The 20765-nt window shown below is 36.9% G+C and overlaps 2 protein-coding genes across 4 annotated transcripts in view; one reads left to right on the top strand and one right to left on the bottom strand.

Annotated features, from left to right (window-relative positions):
• Positions 1-17861, top strand: part of LOC149051899 (uncharacterized) — an 80264-nt gene extending 62403 nt beyond the window's left edge. Inside the window, exons 1-12 of one of the 3 annotated variants that reach the window (XM_089197566.1) lie at positions 1192-3256; positions 6770-7574; positions 8679-9121; positions 9478-10171; positions 11524-11620; positions 12120-12369; positions 12807-13607; positions 13917-15150; positions 15335-15430; positions 16269-16525; positions 17167-17434; positions 17578-17861. In XM_089197566.1, coding sequence (XP_089053692.1) covers positions 6785-7574; positions 8679-9121; positions 9478-10171; positions 11524-11620; positions 12120-12369; positions 12807-13607; positions 13917-15150; positions 15335-15430; positions 16269-16525; positions 17167-17434; positions 17578-17582 — 4935 coding nt within the window. In that variant the 5' untranslated portion in view covers positions 1192-3256; positions 6770-6784 and the 3' untranslated portion in view covers positions 17583-17861. Of the gene's footprint in view, positions 1-1191; positions 3257-6769; positions 7575-8678; positions 9122-9477; positions 10172-11520; positions 11621-12119; positions 12370-12806; positions 13608-13916; positions 15151-15334; positions 15431-16268; positions 16526-17166; positions 17435-17577 lie in introns of those variants that run through there. The other 2 variants (XM_089197518.1, XM_089197478.1) reach the window with 2 other exon arrangements.
• LOC113679774 (uncharacterized) overlaps positions 1-20765 on the bottom strand; it is an 88785-nt gene that overhangs the window by 21464 nt on the left and 46556 nt on the right. The window lies entirely within an intron of this gene.

The raw sequence follows: 20765 nt of genomic DNA, 5'->3' as shown, positions 1-20765 counted from the left end.
AACAAGTGAGTCGAAAACGAAAATTGGCCATTGTAAAGAGTTAAAAGGCTAACGTTTCGAGCGTTAGCCCTTCGTCAGAGCGATTGGAGGAGTTGTGGGTTGTAGTGACGGGAAAACAATAATAAATTAGTTGAATGAAAAGCGCTCGTTGATACCGTGGCGATTAAGAGTGCCGATTTGGAAGATATGTTTTTGTTCTAGCGTTTTACGGCTCTCCGAATTATCTAGATGTAAGGAAAGGCCGCTAACTGTCATATGTTGTTTAGAATGATTAGGGAGATTGAAGTGTCTAGCGACGTATTTGGATGTGTTCTAGTCATTTAATTCTACGTCACGAAAGTGTTCTCGGAATTAGTCACCTAATCGTCTTCCTGTTTCACCAATGTATAATTTATAGCAATATTGCAAAATTGTAATATAATGCGATGTGTGCATAGTTTTAGTTTTAAATTCAGCGCGCTTTACGAGAAATTCAGATAAACGTTTTCCCTGTTTTACCCCGCGGCAAAAATAACCGGAGCTATACCGAGATAAATGGCCCCTCCCTTTTGCGATATTTAGGGAATTTTTTTTTATCTTAATATTTTATTTAATATTTCTCCTAGTTTTTGTCTTTTTTGTTTTGTTTTTTCCCCTGTTTTCGTATTTTTTTGTTTGTTTTTTTCTATAATGTTGTTTTTTCGTTTTATTCCTTGGTTTTTGTTTGTTTCTTTGTTTGTTTGTTTTTTTAATTTCCTTTTTCTACCATTTCCTCGTAGTTATTTGAAAGCCCTTAAACACTACCTTCACTTTAACTTCATGCAAATTTTGCTTCTCATCAGATTATTATCTATGACTCATTAATTTCAATTGCCTTCGTCCTCCGTGAATTTATAATAGTGTCGTTGATTCTTTGTTTTTCTTTGTCAATCAACACTCATCTCCTTCCCTAGATTAAAATCAACTATAAGTTACACACCAACATAGAGGCACCTGCTTTACTTACCAACAAAATAATGGCCAATACAGGACAACTTTCACTTTCTTTGCAGCTCCTTGTCCTCCACCTAGGCATTACGGGTCAAGACTTCTGACAAACATGTATATTTTTGTTATAGAGCTGAACAACTTTTGCACTTGTCACGAACTTGCATTGGCCTGGATCTAAAACCATAACATCATCTTGAATAAATTGAACAGCGGCGCGGTTTGATGATGTGTACATGTCTCAGTGAAAACAAGTAGATAGTGCAAGCTTAAAAGTTTCGCCACAGACCGTTCCTTAATTGGAGGCCAAAATACTCCGTGAACACCATATTTTATCACTTCCTTTTTCTCACAGCAATACCAGTTTAAGCAGATTGCGCTTCCACTGTGTGGAAATTTGTGCTGGTCGGTGCTAAGAGATAGTCGTCTACTTCAAAGATATCCAACTGATTATTGGTTACCAAAACATCTAAAAAATTTTTATTTGTCGCCATCTTAGCAAGTATCCACTGTTGCTATGGATTCAGGATCGAGCTGGAAGCATGCCCAAACGTCATCAAGCTTTGTCTCTTTTCTTCATTTCTCAAATTAGAGTGTGCGGACTACAAAGTTCTGGACAGTGCTGACAGAAACATTAATTACGGAGCAGGGTGAGAATGTGACGACGATATCGTCCGAGGATGGTGGCTACCAGATCGTGCATCGCCGGGCAGGTGTAACTCGCAAAGTTCGGCCTAGTTAAACGGCGAAGATCCATCCGTTGCCGACGGAGTGGTGATTAGTAGCTCTGCTAATACTTTATTCATTGATTCTTGGGCTTTCTTTTTTTAGAGCTTGTTTACAAAGAATTGCTGTTTCTGCGAAACAATCAACTTGCAAAAAAAAAAAAAAAAGTTGTTCTTTGTTTAAACACAACAAAAGAGCGGTAGGGATATATGTGCGCCACATCGAGAAAAATCGAACTCTCGGTGAAACCGATAACTTTCCTTTCACAGATATATTTTGAAAGTACTCGCCGAGGAAGCGATAAAGTTCCTATTCATGGAAAGGGAAAGCTGTGACTATGATATATAGTTATGGGTAAAGCGCTACGTGAGGACAAGGCGTCAAACACCGTTTATTTCGAAGAAATTGAATGAGCTGCCTCCAAAATTAAAGCATCCATCCGTGGCAGTTAAAAAAGAGAGGGATAGATTTGAATATCATATCAAATGAAGATATTTGTGGAGATAACTCCTTGAACGATAAGATATGATGACGTCCCTTACCTGGCGATGGTACTTCTCAAGATACGGTCGCGGTGATACTCGCAGTAAAGCAGAAAATAATTATCAGGAGATTACTATGGAGCTTACGCACACTTTTCTGGCATCCTGATGAGTTCCTTACTCGATTTGACAAAAAATACGCGGAGAACATCGCCCGCGAATGACTGACAGGATGATAATATCATATCTAAACAGCTGAAGTCAGTCCTATAAGGGGAACGATATGAATTGCTGTTGCGTTGAAAAGTCATCAGAATCCCGACATCGTACGTGGTATTAAACAAAACGAAATTGTTGGTCGAGTTCTTTTAGGTTTGGAAGTAGTTTCTTTATCGGCTATCACATTCGTCACTTATTCAAATATTTATCAACTTTGAAGAATATTACTACGTTATGTTTTCCTCATATTTGTATTAACTCTCCCTTGAAAGTTTATTTCGATTACATTAGAAAGCCTTTTGTTACAATAAATAACATTTTCATCATAGGACCTTTTGTTGTCCTTGATCTGTTGCTAAAAGTGTCGCTACCTAAATTGAAATAACGCTACTTGAGTCATAGTTAAACAGTGTAAGAATTAGGAGACCTGAAATACTCAATTTACGCAACGTTACACTTGGGGATGTAAGCTTGTTGGCTGTTTTGACTTTTTTTTTTTTAATTGGTTGCCTAAAGATTACATAAGAATCCAGCACCAAACAAAGTATGTCAACGGAAGGACAGCGTCTACAGCGAGAGCACTATTCAACGAAGCCGTACCTTGCGTGACAACTACTGAGTAACCACATGGCTTCAATTGCATAATCAGTCATAATTTACTTACCGTGCTATTTTCGGCACGGTAACTGAATGTAAACAAGCCGTTGGTCGCGTGACGTTTGAGAAGCCTGAAATATTTTGTGGAGGGAGTTAAATAAATTGTGTGAATTAAGGAGTGTCCATTTGAGCAGAGACGTTAGATTGTCAGCGATCTGTATTTGGATTTTCGTTTGTTCAATGCAGGATTTGTTCACACTGCTGAGGTAAGAATTATGTACCATATAGATATGAATTTAGCTCACTTGTAAAGTGTAGCCTTGCGACGCGAACAGAAATAATTCTGCCAAGAACTCACACTCTCCGCTCGATCGAACTGAAGTCATTTCCCCTGAAGTGCTTCTGCCGCCATTTCTGTCAGTTCACACAAACTTTCTGATATCTCCAATATTCGCTGGTTTCCCTTTGTATTTTGAGTGTGTGGGTTTCTGATCTATTATAATTTCAACTTTAGCGACACTCGTCAAATGCAAAGCACGAAGACATAACGATTTTGATAAAGTAAAACAAAGGCGCCTTCAGTCAGCCTTCTGAATGAGACGAGTTAAAGTTACAAACTCTCAGCAACAGGGAAAAGGAAAACAGTGATTGTCAGTTAAGATGGCCTTAACGGGAAGTTTTGATTGAAGATTCTCTCAGAAATGGAAAGAATAAAGGGACAAACTGTTTCTGATCGTCTTGAAGACAATCAGCTCTGATCATTAATCCTTCTGTCTGGTAGTTGTTCAGTTTTCAGTTTTTCGCGTTAAGCAATGGAAGTGTTTGAACTTATGACAAAATACTCGCTTAATTCCATAGAGTGTAGTTGATTTCATCAGACAGAAGTTAGAGACGAACTCAAAATCTCTTGAATCTGTAAAGTAACCAAATTGATGCTTGATTGCTTTGATCTAAATGCAGGTATGTCAGGTATTTGATAAAATAAATTAAACTTGCTCGCTGTCTGCTTCAGTGATTGACAAGAGGGTCCCGTATACTATTTATGTGAAACACAGTTGGGCGATTTTTTTCCTCGTGAATCGTGAATTAATTTTTTTTCCTTTTCTTGAATCGTGATTAAAGATAATAAGATCTTTTTAGGTCCACGTGAAGTAATTTTTTTATTTAAACGTGACCCGTGAATGAAGAACTGAATTAAACGTGATTCGTGACCTATTTTGTATTGCACGATGAATTCCCAGCTTTTTGATGGTTTTAAAAATGTATTATTCTCGAACAGTAGTGGTTAAGTTTTGACCAGGGTTATGACAGGATATGAACTTTACATGGATTAATAGAAGTCATAAAACAGACCTCTAATGTTCCTTGAACAAATAATATAAGACATTCTGTCATCATTTGTCACTTAAGACTGTTCAAGACAAGGAAAATTAAAAATTTAGTCAGGGAATTTGGTCTCTTACTTTCATGTGAAATGTCTCAAAGGCATGAACGTGAAAAAACTTTGATATTATCCGTGATATGTGAAAATGCCAAATATTTTTATGTGACTGAGTTTTACAAAGGGGTATAGGGGAACCACTGACAATGAAAAGATACAATTCAAATTCTTAGAGACCTTTAAAATCAGTTCTTTGTGATTAATCAAGAATCTTTCTCATTAATATGTATAAGTAACCACATCATACTTGTAATGTGCAAGCCAAAAAATTTCAATTCCAGTATTAAATGGCCAGTTGTCTCTTGTTTGCAAAAAGAACAAAAAATTTCCTTCACATATTCAATAATTTTGATCATTATACACAAGATTTACAATGAAAAAGCTGATCGGTCAAGAGCATTCAATCAGTGTAGAACAGTGTGTGAAGTTGACATGATAAAATGCAATATCTGAGGCTTATACTGCATTTATCTTCTTGAGATCAATGTCTGCCTAGTTTCCAAGACCTTAGAGTTTAGTGTTCTTAACCTTCTGCAAACCTAGAGAGATGCTCAAAATAGCTGAATGCCTCAAAAATTATAATAAAACAATTATTTCATTCAGTTTTTGACATCATGCTCAACCTCATTCAATAATCGCTTATTACTCCGGCGTCAAGACCATGGATAGACCACGGTCATCCATGTTTCTGCCATGGTTGTTTACCGGACTTCCCGTTGTCCAATTCTGTTTGTAATAATGTTCTTCATTAACAAATAAGACGACTGTTATCAATTAATCACAATATAAAAAAATTGGAGAAAGAAACTAGACATGCATTATACATTTATACATTTTAATAAAAAAAACAACAACAACAATTAACTCGGCAAAATCCAGGACAACAGTGTGTGCACATGATGCGTTCTTTCCACTTCCACAGGCATGACATGTTAGTTGTGTTGATATTTTGTAAGGAGAATTCCTGTATTGGTCACCCATGCAAGGTGAAGGGTTAAATAAACATGTTACACATGAGTTTTGATGTTGGTTAATGACTGCAGTTGTAAAATTTTTAACTTGAATTCATTTTGCTGAAAATTAAATATTCAAGAAACCAGACACAATTTGTATAGGTTTGGAGACAGTCCTTGATACATTCGTTAATTAATGAAGGATCTTAATTTATTTTACAGACAACTCTCTGCTAATGGACACTCTCATAGGTGGCCAGTTCTAATTATGGACACTTTTTTCAATTCCTCATTTTTCTGCTTAGTACCAATTGAGTTCTTTATCACTATCCTCAGTTCATTGATATATACTTTTTCTTTTCACATTCCCTTCTTAGTTAAGGTTTTTTTTGATAAACATGAATAAGAAATTAAAACCAGTTTTCTCTACTCTGTTATTTTTTGATTTCATCAACAGCATTCAATACATAACATAATGAGTACAGCAACTATGGGTGATTTGGATGATATTTCATGCAAAACATGTCTTCAATTGAAAATTGTAATCTTAAAACCATCATGCTGCTAGACAAACTCTGTTAAAAAAAAAAACCAAACAAAACAAAGAGCTCTCATTCTGATTATTTTGGTATCAAAACAGTGAATATGTCAGTGAGAAGGACTTATCCAATCAGTCTTTATTAAATGACTAGGACCATTTTCTGATGAATTCACTCTGTTAATTGCAAGTAAAAATAGCTTACAGAGGATAAAATCAAACAACAGGTCTGAAAATTAGCAACTTGGTCTGATATCTACAGCTTAGAAATCATTCATGCTTTGGTTTATTTACAAAACTCCAACAAAACTCCATTTTCATGCTTTGGTTTATTTACAACTGTCTTAGGTTATCACGTGAAAACAAAACCAACCATAGATTTGCACTAGTTATTTCTTTCCTGTTGGATATTAATTTTGAAATGGAAGTAGTAATTCGTATGTTTTTGGAAAAACAGCTTGGAAAACTCAGTGTATTTAAATTCAAATATATTTCTCGTTCATAATTGCCTTTTCGTTAACATTTATAACTCAAGCAATTGTTTATGAACACAAAAATTATATAATTAGATTTAAGTTGAAATGTTTCTGATGAATATAAATAACTCAAGACCCTTTACACATAAGCATCCGGTCCTTTACTCAAAATGTTTAAAAGAACACTGAAGAGTGGATGGCTTCCAAAGATAATGTATTACGAGGAATAAATCATTACCTTGGTTCAGTAGATGTTAAATTATAAACCTCATTCTTGCCAATTTTTGGTTCGATTGTTATTATAAATGCCACAAGAAAGTTAGTTCAAGTTACTCACCTTTAATGACAGCTTGTTTTTTTCGTTCTGACAGTTACATTACTAAGACATGGATTCCCATATTTCTAAAGAAAAGCTGAGAAGTAAGATTGGAACAAGTTTTTTCGGAGTAAAAACATTAAATCTGTCAGAATGGGATTTGCTTGAATTGCCTGAAGCGGTGCAGGAATTAACTGAGTTGGACGCACTTGACCTGTCAGGGAATAAACTTAAAACAATACCTGAAAATGTTGGAAAACTAAATAATATTATGGAACTTAATGTAAGAGAAAACCAGCTGTCCATATTCCCCGCAAGTTTGACACAGCTGAAGAAACTCAAATGGCTGTACATCTCACATAACAAACTAACCACCATCTCTGATGCTATTGGTGAGATGGTGGCACTGGAGACACTGGATCTGAAATACAACCAGTTGACTGTGTTAAGTCCAGCTATAACACAGCTGAAGAAACTCAAATTGCTGCTCATCTCACATAACAAACTAACCACCATCTCTGATGCTATTGGTGAGATGGTGGCACTGGAGGGACTGGATCTGAGATACAACCAGTTGACTGTGTTAAGTCCAGCTATAACACAGCTGAAGAAACTCCAATTGCTGGACATCTCACATAACAAACTAACCACCATCTCTGATTCTATTGGTGAAATGGTGGCACTGTGGGAACTGGATCTGAGTTATAACCGTTTGACTGTGTTAAATCCAGCCATAAAACTGCTGAAGAAACTCAAATCGTTGTGGGTGCATGGGAATCCTTTTACAGTTGAAGGAATGAGAAGTGTTGCGGAGCTAGAAGATAGAGGAATAATTGACCGAGTATATCCAGATCTCCAAGGTGAGTAAAGGAAATTTCTGTTCACATTATTGTTGTGACGTGTGCATTTACTAAATTGGTTCTAACAATTGACTTGCAAGTAGTTATTCTGCTTGTTACTGATTATTACAGGTAGCTGGCGGTAGTTAAACTGTAAATACTGTCACAGTTTTTGTGTGGTTTAACAAAGTTGGCATCACTTGAGAAATACATGACATTTGTAATGGAAGTTTTTGTTCTATATTGAAAAGCTTTATTTTAACAATTTTGCTGGCATTGAAATTAAGTTCATCAACAAGGAAATATGATTTGATGTGGAATCAAGAGAGTGAATGTTGTTACAAATCATTCTGTGCTGTTAGGAATTATTGTTTTGAGTTTTGCTTTCTATTTGACTGGAATAAAGAAAGGATAAAATGTATCCCAAGTCATTTCATTGATAGAAATTGTTGTTTTATTTTTTCTTTCTATTTGATTCAATGAAAGTGTTCAAAAAATTAATAACTTGTAGCTTATGAAACAAAATTTATAAACTAATACTATTTGTGAATTAAGTTACAGGAATAGAACTTGAATTTGTTTTTAGCATGACTAAATTCTGATTGTTATTTCAATATCACTGGTGATTTTTGTGCAATGTTTTTTAAACTTGTAGTTGTTACCTTTTGGATATATGTGCTTTTTCTTTCTCTTTTACAAACAATGAATTGGTTATTGACTCCTAATTACTTGGAAGAATTGATTTAAGTCATTGCCTCTCTTTTTTGTGTGATCAGTCACAAGTGGTTCTAATTCTTAATGTTATAAAACATTGAGTCAGTTTACTTTTGGTGTTCATGTTCACCAAACTCATCACCACATTTTATTCCAGAAGAATTATTTTGATTGACTGTGTAATTTTTATGTGAGGGTGGAATAAATGTGTTTTCCAAACTCAGTAATGCATTAATATCAGAAAAAAAATTTTTGGTGGTTTAATTTTAACTCCAACATTATTCATGTTGGACATTTATACTGGTTGATTTGTAAACTTTTACCTTTGCTTTTTTTTTCAATTATTTTGTACAAATTTGTCAATGCACCAATTACTTTTTTCTTTGTGTTGTGGAAACTTTTTCTAATTAGTCAAAATAGCAGATCCACGTAACACACAGCTGGCTTATGAAAGGGCTTTGAAAGATGGATATGTCACAGTTTACCGCAGTAGAATATTACTCATCGGTCAGGATCGAGCTGGGAAAACCAGTTTAAAGAAGAGTCTCCTAGGCCTTCCATTTGACTCTGAAGAACAGAGCACTGAGGGGATTGAAGTGGATCCTTCAAAGTGTGAAATTGATGTTGACCAAGCAGCAAGGAACTGGCAATCCATTGGTGAGAATAAACCAGGACTGTTGGAATGTTCTAAAGATGTGGCAAAGACTGTTGTGGAAAAAATTTTTGTGCGAGATGAAAGTTCAGGAGAAGATTCAGATGAAACTTCAGAAGATTTTGAAAAAGATTCAGCCCACATTTCATCTGCAGATTTTGAAGAGGAATCTTTCAATGGTTACAAATATGGCAGAAAAGAGGTGATGTCAGAATTTTAAAAACATTCTTCACAAACATGTTTAAGGCAGCTTTTAATGACAGTATAATTTAAAATTCTTAATATCAAATAAAGATTATGTGAACCTTAAAGTGAAGCAAAAATTAAAATTGTTTTATTTTTTTTAATTGATTTTTTTACTTTGCAGTGGTCTTAGCCAAAAAGCAGGGAACTGCTGATAGTCAAAACAATAATTTCTCTCCCAGTATAGTACTTGTATTTTATTTAATTCACATCAAACTTGGGCATAATTATTTCGAAAGAGTAATTAGTTTGCTGGCTAAACTAAATCACTGTTACTTAAAGTAATTAATTCACCTTATTTGATACTTTACTCAGGTTGAGGATAAAAGAGATTACCTGTCAGTTGATGCTATGCACAACATTAGCATTGAACACACAATGGACTGCACCTCAGATGAGCCCAAGGTAATTATTGATGTTGCTCAACCCCCTGATACTGTGAAGCATGTTCATCAGTTGTTGAAGTATCTCCAAGGCAAAGACATCAAAAGTGGTTTATTCAAAGAAGAATCCTATCTTATGGATATTTGGGACTTTGCAGGGCAGCACCTGTACTATGCCAGCCATCCCATCTTCTTATCACAGCGAGCATTGTATATATTGGTGCACAATCTCAGCAAGCCTTTGGATGCTGCAGCTGAGCCTTGCATGAGACAAGGGAGTAATGATGTGAAATTGGAAAACCCTAACAATGAAACCAACATGGAGAATTTGCTGTCATGGCTGGCTACAGTACACAGTGTTGCCCTGGCAACTGATGACCCAGATGATGATGCACAACATAAGCTGCCCTACCTCTGTCCCCCAGTGTTTATCGTTGGAACACATGCTGACAAACCAGTTGAAGACATAGCAATAATAAAGAAACAAATACAGGAGAGAATTTCTGGTATGGAATATGAGAAGCATGTGGTCAAACCCTTATTCTGCATTGACAACACTCAGAGGCCAAACTTGATCAAGAAATTTATCCAGAAGATTCAAAAGCAAAGAGGAAAACATAAAACAGGTGAGATATTTGATGTCATATTGTATCCTTGACAATGTGTTACTTTCAGTAATTGATGGTTTTATAATTGGTTACTAGCTTGTCTTTGCATCAATTCTTGGAACACCTAATTTGTGACCATTTTTTTGTTTAATCAAAGACCCATTTCTGACCCTCCATGGGAAAATGGACATTAATGCTTTTCATTTCAGTTCATGAAAGTGTTTAAATGATTTGCTCATCCATTTAAAAAAAATTGCATCCATTGAACCCTTTTGCTAAAACATTTAAGCGCCGTGCTTGTCCATTTAAGAAATTTTGCATCCGTTTAAAAAAATTTGCATCTGTTTAACACTGTAGCAAAAACGTTTAAACAGTTTCCTTCAGTTGTCTGTTTTAGAAAAAAATCTATCTGCTCAACATTCCAGAGAAACTTTAAACCGTTTGTTTACCATTCTGTTATGAGCAGTTTGAAGTATCAATCCTACGTTTGGTTGATACTTACCAGTTCTTGAAATGCAGAATGACCGTATCTTGTTTTGGTCTTATTTTTTCCATGATCATAGAAAGTGAGTAATTGTCCCATTCTTGGACAAACGAGTTAAGTTAAAATATCCGGTTGTAGAAACATAGAGCATCAAGAGCCAATGAAGCCATTCATTTGACCATGATTCTGCCATCAATCTTGTTTGATCAGAACAGTGCACCTGATCTTTGTTTACATATTTGGAGAAGGAGAAGTAGGAGGAACTCTCATGAAAAAGCTATTGTTTCTTAATGTCAGTTCATCTACCCTGTCTATTTAGCACGCTTAACAATTATCACAAATTCTCAGCAACTGGAAAGCTATTTTGTTGTGGCAAGTTGATATCAGTGTTTATAGATTGATGTAGATTGTTGGCAAGCACTGAGCATGCAATAATTATTATTTGACTTACATTTAAATGTCATCCAGCAGTTGTGTTGTGTGTCATAATTTTGAAACGTTGGTAGGCACGCAGAATGTTTAAGAGGGAGTGGTTATTAAGGGAAGGATACCGTCTTGGTTGAATGACTTCAGGCTTATAGTGCAAGCTTAAGTTAGAGTTGTTTAATTTTTTTATTAGCTGCAGTCTTCTTAGCTTTCAGTTACTTTATGTACCAGCATCACCATACTAGGCCATATACATTTTTGCTGACAGATGCATTAATTTCAGAGTTTGAAATAAGGAACAGAAGATGATTTGGGGAGTTGAAGAGTTTATCATCTTAGCTATGTTGTCAGCAATAAAATATCAGCAATCACAAATGTATGATACAAACTATTCTCATGGTAAACACATGTTTCTGTGTTACATTATGTTTTGCATTCATTTTCTAAACATATCCAGCAGAGGAAGAAGGAAAAGCAGATGGAATAAAAGAATTGCGGAACAAAATCCTGGAGGTGTTGAGGCAGGAGCCTTATATGGGGGAGAAAATACCTGTCAGGTAAATGAAAGAAGCATTTTATTTGGCAAACCTCAATTTGTGGACTTTGGAATTAATGTTATTCATGTATTCAAGTGGTTATGAAAAGTTTTTTGAAGAGCAGTCAGTGTTTTCATTATTGATGTATATGAACACAAAAGTATTGTACCTACCCTAGTTTGAAGTTCATCAAAAATAATTCTTAAAACATGACTGTACAAATACACAGCAGTCATATAAGTGCCAACAAATAAAACTCTTATTCATGACATCGTGACAATGTTGTGTTTTTTAGAAAGGTGTGAGTGTCTGGTGGATATTTGAGAAGGCACAGCTCTTTGAATTGAGATTGTTTATGTGAAAAATAGAACAATGTTTGAACTCTTGTAATGTGTGGAGAAAGCTAGACCAAGGAAATAGATGAATTACCACTGGAAGACTACCAATAAGCACATGTCTGACGGAAGTTAATATCCAATTTTAAACCCAAAAACATTTTAATTATTCTGTTGCCTTCTAGATGGTTTTTGTTTGAAAAGGTGATTGAAGCTTTGGTGGCTAAACAGATTTATCACAGAAATCTGCAACAACTTGAGCACTATGCAAAGAAAGATTGTTTCATGAAAGATGCAAAAGAGTTTGAGTCCATGATCAGTTTTTACCATGGCCTGGGGATGGTAATCAAGCACCGCAGTACAGTTGTACTAAAGGCTCAGTGGTTGATTGATCTGTTCAAACAGCTGATAACCATTCCACCTTTCAATAAACAGGTAGGAAAGAAATTTCATTTTTGAAAGGACCTAACTCAGAAAATGTTCAATAATTTAGACCAACAGAAAATGAGAGTGATATATATTTTTAATAAATCAGCAACTAATGCAACAGCTGTAACTCTTTGATCTTTACAATTGTTGGACCTCAAATTATTTCACGTACCTTTTGCGGCTTTTCAGGTCATAAACTGATTTAGCCTTTTTACTTTACAAGAGACTTGCATTAACTTGCCACCACTAACAGCGGTGGTGAATAACAACTAATAATCACCTCTGAGGAGCCTAAGATACAAAATTGCACATTAAGAGTGTAATTTCCGACCATTTCGATACATTGATTTTGTAGTTCTTGTACATACGTGTTAAAAATATTCAAAAGGTACATTTAGTGGACTTCTCTTATCTGGAATTCCTCTTATTTATATATTTTGTAGAATGCTCGATATGCTAATTTCTGGCGGGAGCTTGAAGGAAGTGGCATCCTTAGCATGGAACATGTTGATTACGTGTTCTCCAGCTTTATTGCACCAGGAATCATTAGAGAAGACATTCTGAACATGATGGAGCAATTTGGTTTGATCGCTAAGTTTTCAGTTTCCCCAAATGAGGAGAAGTACTTTGTACCAGCTCAGTTGAAGTCATCACCTGATGAACTCTGTAAGATGAAACCATCATCAACTGATCCATGTCCATTGTATCTCCTCTTTGTCCATGGCTTTGTCCCTCATGGTCTCTTCTTGCAGCTTGTCTCGCGATCCATTCATTGGTGTTCAAAGACATGGGCCACACATCAACCCACCCTGTACCAAAATGGAGCATGGTTCATCATTGGAAAAGATATTCATGATTTTGTCCTCATATGCAAAACAGGATTTGTGAAGGTAATCTTGAGACAAAAAGCACAAAGTCATCAGGTTGTAGGACAGAACTCCGTTGAACTAGCAACTCTTGTTCGTGAATTTCTTGAAGACACCCTAAAGAATTTGTCACAAGAAATGCCCTACCTGAGGGGACTGCAGTATAGGCTGTGTGTTGCATGTCCTAACTGTCATCAAAGGACAGAAGAAATGCGTCGTGCATGCTCAGACCACATGAAAACCACTTGCACACACAAGGACTGCCTCCACCTCATTGATGCAAATGAAGGTCAGCCGGACATCTGTAAGCGAAAACCATGGGATATGATAGAAACAGTTTGTGGATTGAACAAATGGTTCTTGAAAAGAAGAAGTCAGGTATAATTGACTGTAATGATCTTTCAAGCAAAGATTTCTAGCCTCAGTTTCATGTTTGCTTTGCTCCTCTAATTTACTTGATGTGAATATCAATTGGGCTGTTATCAGTGTTGAGAAAGGGAGCCCTGATAGGTTGTCTTCAGTTTTAAATATAAGTCAGACAATTTGTAACAAGATGAAATTATTTTTGAATTGTATACTTTTTCGTTTTACCTTGGTAAAGTATTGATCAATTAAAATTTATATGACCACAACCAAAGTTTTTTCAATGTAGTTACCTTAATCTTATATGACCCTTTTTTTCTTCAGGGTTTGTCCTCTTCAAATGTAGCTGCTAGATCACATGATAAAGCGAGTGAAATCAATCCGATGAAGTCTGCCACAGCATTGAAGGTGACTCTCCTGGGCAGTGAGTGGAGTTCGTCAATGGGGGGCTTGTCCACTATCAATAGACAGCTTGCCATTCTGTTGGCCAAACACTCTGAACTGGACGTTACTCTCCTTGTCCCACAGTTTGCCTGTACTGATAAAGAGAGGACAATGGCATCCAGTCACAATGTTTCCATCCAGGAAGCCGAGAAACTTGAAGGCTTCAGTGATCCTCTTGAATGGTTGAGTTTCCCACCAAGAGACCTTGACATTGACCTTGTGCTGGGTCATGGTGCAAAGCTTGGTAAGCAAGCCCAAGTCATCAGAAAGTCTCACAATTGCAAGTGGATTCAGGTGGTGCACACTGCACCCGAAGAGCTTGCAATGCACAAAAACTATCCCAGTGCTATTACCAAGGGTCAAGAGAAGAATTTAACCGAAGTGGCGTTGTGTAAGCTGGCAGATGTTGTGGTAGCAGTTGGACCAAAACTAACAGACGCTTTCTCCACTCAGCTCTGCTCATGCAAGAGTGGGTACGAAATCCTTGAACTGACTCCTGGAACTTTCTGTGAGTTCTCTGATGTAGAACAAACCCTAGAGGAGCGTAACAAGTTCAAGGTACTGACGTTTGGCCGTGGTGACCCAGAGGACTTCAGCTTGAAGGGCTACGATATCTCTGCTAAAGCAATAGTTGAACTGAAAGACAGGTCTTACCATCTGATTTTCGTGGGTGCACCTGACGGTAAACAGGATGAGGTAGCAAAGAATTTACTCGAGAGTAAAATTGATAAAAACCAGCTGACCGTGAGGAAGTTCATGCAAAGTAAAGAGGGATTGAAAGAATTATTTTGTGAAGTTGATCTTTGCATCATGCCCTCCAGAACAGAGGGTTTTGGTTTGACAGCGTTGGAGGCATTGTCTGCCGGTCTTCCCATTCTTGTCAGTAAAAACTCAGGATTTGGTGAAGCACTGTGCACTTTACCATCGGGCAAATCATTCGTGGTGGAGTCTGAGGACCCCAAGGAGTGGGCAAAGGCAATTTCTGGTGTCCGACAGAAGGAAAGATCAGTTCGACTTCGAGATATTCAGCAGCTGAGGAGTTCATATGAAGAGAAGTTTAGCTGGGAGAAACAGTGTGACCGTCTTGTGGACAAGATGTTCGACATAGTTCATGGTGAGAATGTTTTCAATATCCTTTATAGTGTTTTAGGGAGATACTCGGCTTTCGGTCTCTTTTAACTGTGACGGAAAGCATGAACACTTCGTATAAAAAAGATGTTAAACATGAATAGTAATCAGTCGTTTTATCTTCTTGTTTACTGTGATGTTAAGATAAAAGTTTCTTTCTATCTCTTTAGCTTCCAAAAGACAAGACACAAGTTTTAGAGCTCGGCAGGTCGAAGTTGTTGATACGTCAACCGAACAACTAACAGTGGATTCATTACTGAATCCAAGTGAGTAATAATATATTAATAACACACGATAATTGACATCCCTAAAGAAGTACAGAAGATTACAAGGAGATCCTGCGATTTTATTTTCTTAACTTTCGACTTCAAGCCTGCTATGCTTCGTGAAAACTTCGTGAGGTACTTTTGATAACGTTTCTTACTAATGAGACATGTTTTTAATTATACTCCTGCACTCTTCAGTCACAAACGTAAGACTTGTATAAAAAAACTTGATTTTCTTTCACTTTCTGATCCGGACGGACGACTTAGTGTTCTTTGTTTCTTCTATTCATTTAAAATTTTCATCCCATTTCAATTGGAAACTACCATAAATTGTCTAAATCAGGAAGACTTAGGGCACTCTTTTGCTTTTTCTCAAAACGAGACCAAAGTTCAATATGCTGCTCCTCTTAAAACCGGTTTATGTTCTATTCACAATGCAGTCGTCTTTTGACACAATATTGTAGTAATCACATATTCATACAGTAGAGGAAATACATCAATATATTTTTGAAGCCTGTAATTTTTTTTTTCCAGGATTCCTTTTTCCAGTTACACAGATATGTCAGAGCTTAGACCTTGTCCTTAATTTTTCTTGTCTGTTTCTTCTCTCTTGATTATTAGTGTATTCATTCACGGGCAGATATCGAACTTAAGAAGTGACTTAAATAACAGTAAGAGCTTCCTTTTCAAAGCTGAGTTTCTGGACAAAACAGTAGAAGTCTGGTGGTTGAAGCCGTTCTTTTTCTTATTACCTCAAAGTTTCTCGTACTAGATTGAGGATTGTGTTATTTTCGCTTCTTTCATGCTGTTAGATTAATAGGAACTTTGTCTTTTCTAGGTTCTCTTGACCGAATCATCCAGGAACTTCGGCAGATGCAACTTGATGCAAGCAGAGTCAAGAGCAGAACAGATCTATCATTGGGGCTGAGGAATATTGCATCAGACAGGGGCTTCAGAATATCTGACAATGAAGGATTAGGAAATTGCATGTTCTATGCCTTGTCCGAACAACTGGAAATTGTTAAGGGAATCAAAATCCCACATGGCGAATTAAGACAAAACTTGGTTCAGTACCTCAGGAGCAACCCAAAACTTGTAAGTTGATGTAAGTATGTCTAACAGAGTATGTCAAGTGATGTTATTTTAAGAGTATGATAAAGGTTTAGTGACAATACAGGCCACTTGGCCAACACCACCATAACCTATTCCAGTGTTCACAAGGTGAAGTGGTCAAAAATACTGTTACTCTTCCTGTATGTAATGATGGTCTTTTCTTCAGGAGCCCTTATACCAGCTTGTATCCCTGGTGGAAAGGGGAACTTAAAAGATTTAAATTCATGATTTAAGAAGACACTCAATGGCGTTGGTTACAGTTAAATTCATATGTTACGTAATTTGTTGTCCGAAGAAGCAGGCCACCACAGTTTTAGTCATTAGAATATAACCAAGTTTCAAAAAAGTTCCATTTAAACCTCCATCAGATGACAGAATTCTAGTCATTCTCCTAATGATGGATCTTTCTTGTTGTTTTCTTGCTGTTTGAAAAGCGTTTTGGAATATACACGGACGTTTTAAAAGACTTTTCAAGCACACAATTTGTTACTATGCAGTAAATTGCTAATTAAAGTTCGTCTCGTACCATTCTGATAAAATTACTCCCTGACTCGTACTCCACGCGCTCAAGTTTCTATCAACAATCCTTTGAAGTTTCCTTCTTTAACTGATTCTTCTTACAGCCGGATGGAACAGATCTGTTTCACTTTGTCCATGGACATCAAACATGGACTGAGTACCTTGAACAAATGGAACAAGATGGCACTTGGGGTGATCACGTGATTCTGTGTGCCGCAGCGAACTACTTTAAAACGTGCATTCGTGTGGTCAGCAGTCTATCCCATGGCAATGATGTAATCATTATGCCACATTGTGCCGTTGACGAAAGCAAACCTCTTGTGCTGGGACATATTCATGAGGTGCACTATGTCAGCCTTCAACCCGTGCAAGGTACACTCGAATTATCATAAAATTTTGTTTTCTATATTTCATGCTTCATCGCTGGCTCCCATCTCAATAATCAGACTCGATTCATGCACTCTATTGTTCTCCCTTGCCGTTTAATCACAGGGTTCTGATTATTGTGTTTACAGGTTAAAGTGGCAGGCCCCTACAATCACCTTGATTGGCCCTTGTGAAGAGCCCGGCCTTACAGAGTGACTTCATAGGCATGCAGACTATTGATGCAAATTGGCCAACTAGAGCTTTCTTCAGCCTGATTTATCCAATGTAAACTTTTAAAATCTCAGATTTAATTCGAGATTCTATATTAGTTTTCCAATGAATTGCATGAAAAGGAAAACAACCCAAATGACAAGGGGTGTAAAGAAAGACATCTGTTAATCTGTAATAAAAATAAATCAAAGAGATCAAATGAGCAAAGTAATAGCGAAACACGTGTGTTTTAAAACTTTGTAAATTTCCTAGCCGTCCCATACAGAACTAAAACGTGAAACACCGATTTTTACGTCCTCTTAGCAACGAAACCTCGTCAGCAATTAAGTCGCGGTTTTACTTCGAACTCAACAAAACGCTAACGTTTTACCACACGTCGCCGTGATGAAATCTTAACTCCCTCAGTCCAAGCGCGTCCACAACCTCGAGAAACTCCAACCCGAGATCCCGGGTTGTAAGACGGAATGTAAACGCGGGCTATTTTCGATCAGGGCTGGGCAGGTTACTTCGCCAACGTGGGGTCTGTAAAATGCCGAATAAAGCAGCGTTCCGAATAGAGTACGGCGGCGCATAAATTATGACCGATTATGCTGTCCTTCTGGTGACATACTTTGTTTAGCGCTGGATTCTTGTCTAATGTGATAGCATCCATGAATCATTTGCAACTTATTGTGCTTTACTGAAATAAAGGCAAACAAAAAAGTCAGCCAAATTTGTAAAAAATCCATTTTTGTTTGAATAATGCAACTGGCCATCGGTTGTTAAAGCTATTACTGGGTTGGCAGTCAATTGCCGTGTTGAGTTCATAGGCAGGTAATATTCTGTGGACTGGAACCCGGTTTCCCTGCACCTCTTATATACGGTGAAACGGAGGCGAGGTAACACGTTCTCTCGCTTCTGTGTGGCTACACGTAGGCTGGTTATTTGTCCTGAAAATATACTGATTTTCATGATAATTTGGTTCTATTAACTGAGTTGATAATGTAAGATGGCCGCCGTAAATGGTTTGTAAAGCTGACCTCTTGATTGTTAACCCTTCGTTAGAGCGAATGACGATGAGCTATCGCTCAAAACGTCAGCTGTAAAAACTGTTTACGATGATTGATTTACATGCACTATCAAATCAGTCGATAAAATCAAGTTATTTTCTAATACCGACGCAGTCATACAGTTTCTTTATAAACTTACCCCCTTTAGGATTTTCACTGTTCGTTTACGAGCAAAATGTAGTCGTTAGGATGAATGATTCTCCCGATACTTGTCTATTTTAGTTTAAATCATCGATGCAACAAAAAGGACAAAAACACTTAGAAGAATCGAACCTAATCCGCATGTTACCAGTCCTTCAAAAGTTGCGTTTATCTGATAACTAACAAGTTTATCTCCTCCCCCTCCCCCTCCTGCTATCTTGAATTTTTTTTATTTAGAATGACAAAACGCTAACAGCCAAGAAGACCGTTTCTAAGAACAAGTGAAGCATCCTTGTAAACTTGATAAGCTTCCTTGATGATATGATATCCAACTCAGTAGTTCGAATTCGCTGTGGCTGTCAATCAGGAAGATTACCTTGGAAACTATCATGCAACGGTATCAATATAGGTCACTTAACACGCGCAGAGGCGCCCCAGATGGATTTGGCTAGCGTTGAATGCTTATGGACAGCACTTTAAGTGAGAGGTGATAAAAGAAATATTGTTGATGAATTCTATACACTCGTCTTAGGTAGGGGAAGATTCGCCTGGTGGTGACGACAAAGACAGAAGATAAACGCGCAGATTTGTTTGTTTGTTTATTTTTCATATGCTTATTCAATATGTTTCTTTCTTAATCCTGTTATCATTGTCGATTTGTGGTTTGGTAAAATCTCACATGTGAAAAGTGAATACAAGATGTGTTTTCTGTTACTGCATCTCGTAGCATATCATTAGCAGGTCATAACTTGAGTACACACTTGCACGGTCTGTACTTTGAATAAGGAATACAGGGAACTCTTTTTTTCTTTGCAAACTTTCGCAAACGTATATCTTTTTAATAGACTATTACGCTTTACTTTCCGATAATCAAAACGAACAACCTTATTGGTTTCTTTCATACTCCTCTTTTTTTTACTTGAAAAACCTACCATCCATTTGAAAACTCTTCTAGTGTGGGAAAATAAGGAACTTCTGCTTTGACATAACCTTGACTGCCTCGTAATTGATAACTAATTGATGCTTTCTCTATCGTGTCCACATCATTATGGTTTGCACGAAGTATAAGAATTTTCTATATACTTACTGGCCAAGTAAGAGGGCCAGACGGAAAACATCATCTCTTTTCACTGTTCTTCGTTGAGTAGCACCGCTCATACCTCAGTACTTTTATTTGAACTAAGAGGCATCCTCTGAAAACGTTCACATAATATACACTTTCAAACAGGGGATTTCAGAACTTTTAATCCTAGATCAGTGTCACCCGCCTTTCGAACAAGTATATCCCCTGGGTTTTTGTGTATCCCATGATTTTTTTTGGAGTATTCATTCTATTTAAAAGAGCCCAATTGTCTCTGACGCTTAAAGTATCATTACGAACTCCTTCAAGTTAGTTGATATTTTGACAGACTTGAATTAAAGAAAACCATTGAGTGGCTATGTGTCTCTAGAAAATTGCAACACTTGTCATGATTTTTTAACTGACACATCTCCCCTTCGTCCTTTCAATGGTGGTCATAAGAAAGTTCTTGGCGATGGCAAATGATTGACATCGATGAGAAGCAGGTAGTTTCGCAAAAAAGGCGATAGCCTTGCGTTTCAAATTATTTCTAAGGTATTTTCAATGCTACAAGAGAAGCTTACATGTTCTGTCACTCGTCCAAACTATACTGCCAGCCATCTTTGAGACTTTCTTAACAAATTAATCTCAACTACTAAAACGAGTCAATATATATATATTTTCAAGGGCATGAAACATAATAGAACATGTTGTTTTTTCCTAACCGGTTCTAACTCCTAAAACTGAGAATTGTGTCCATTGCTTGCGAATACATCATATTTTCGTTTGTCTTTCGATCCTTTTTTCGTTACGACAAGGGAAGACAGTTTTTTACAGAAATTACTGGCTTGAGTGA

This window comes from Pocillopora damicornis, chromosome 1 (assembly GCF_964200805.1).
Source record: "Pocillopora damicornis chromosome 1, jaPocDami1.2, whole genome shotgun sequence".
In the NCBI taxonomy this organism is placed as follows: Eukaryota; Metazoa; Cnidaria; class Anthozoa; order Scleractinia; family Pocilloporidae; genus Pocillopora; species Pocillopora damicornis.
The sequence above is the reverse complement of the archived record's forward strand: the minus strand, read 5'-3'. Positions and strand labels throughout refer to the sequence as shown.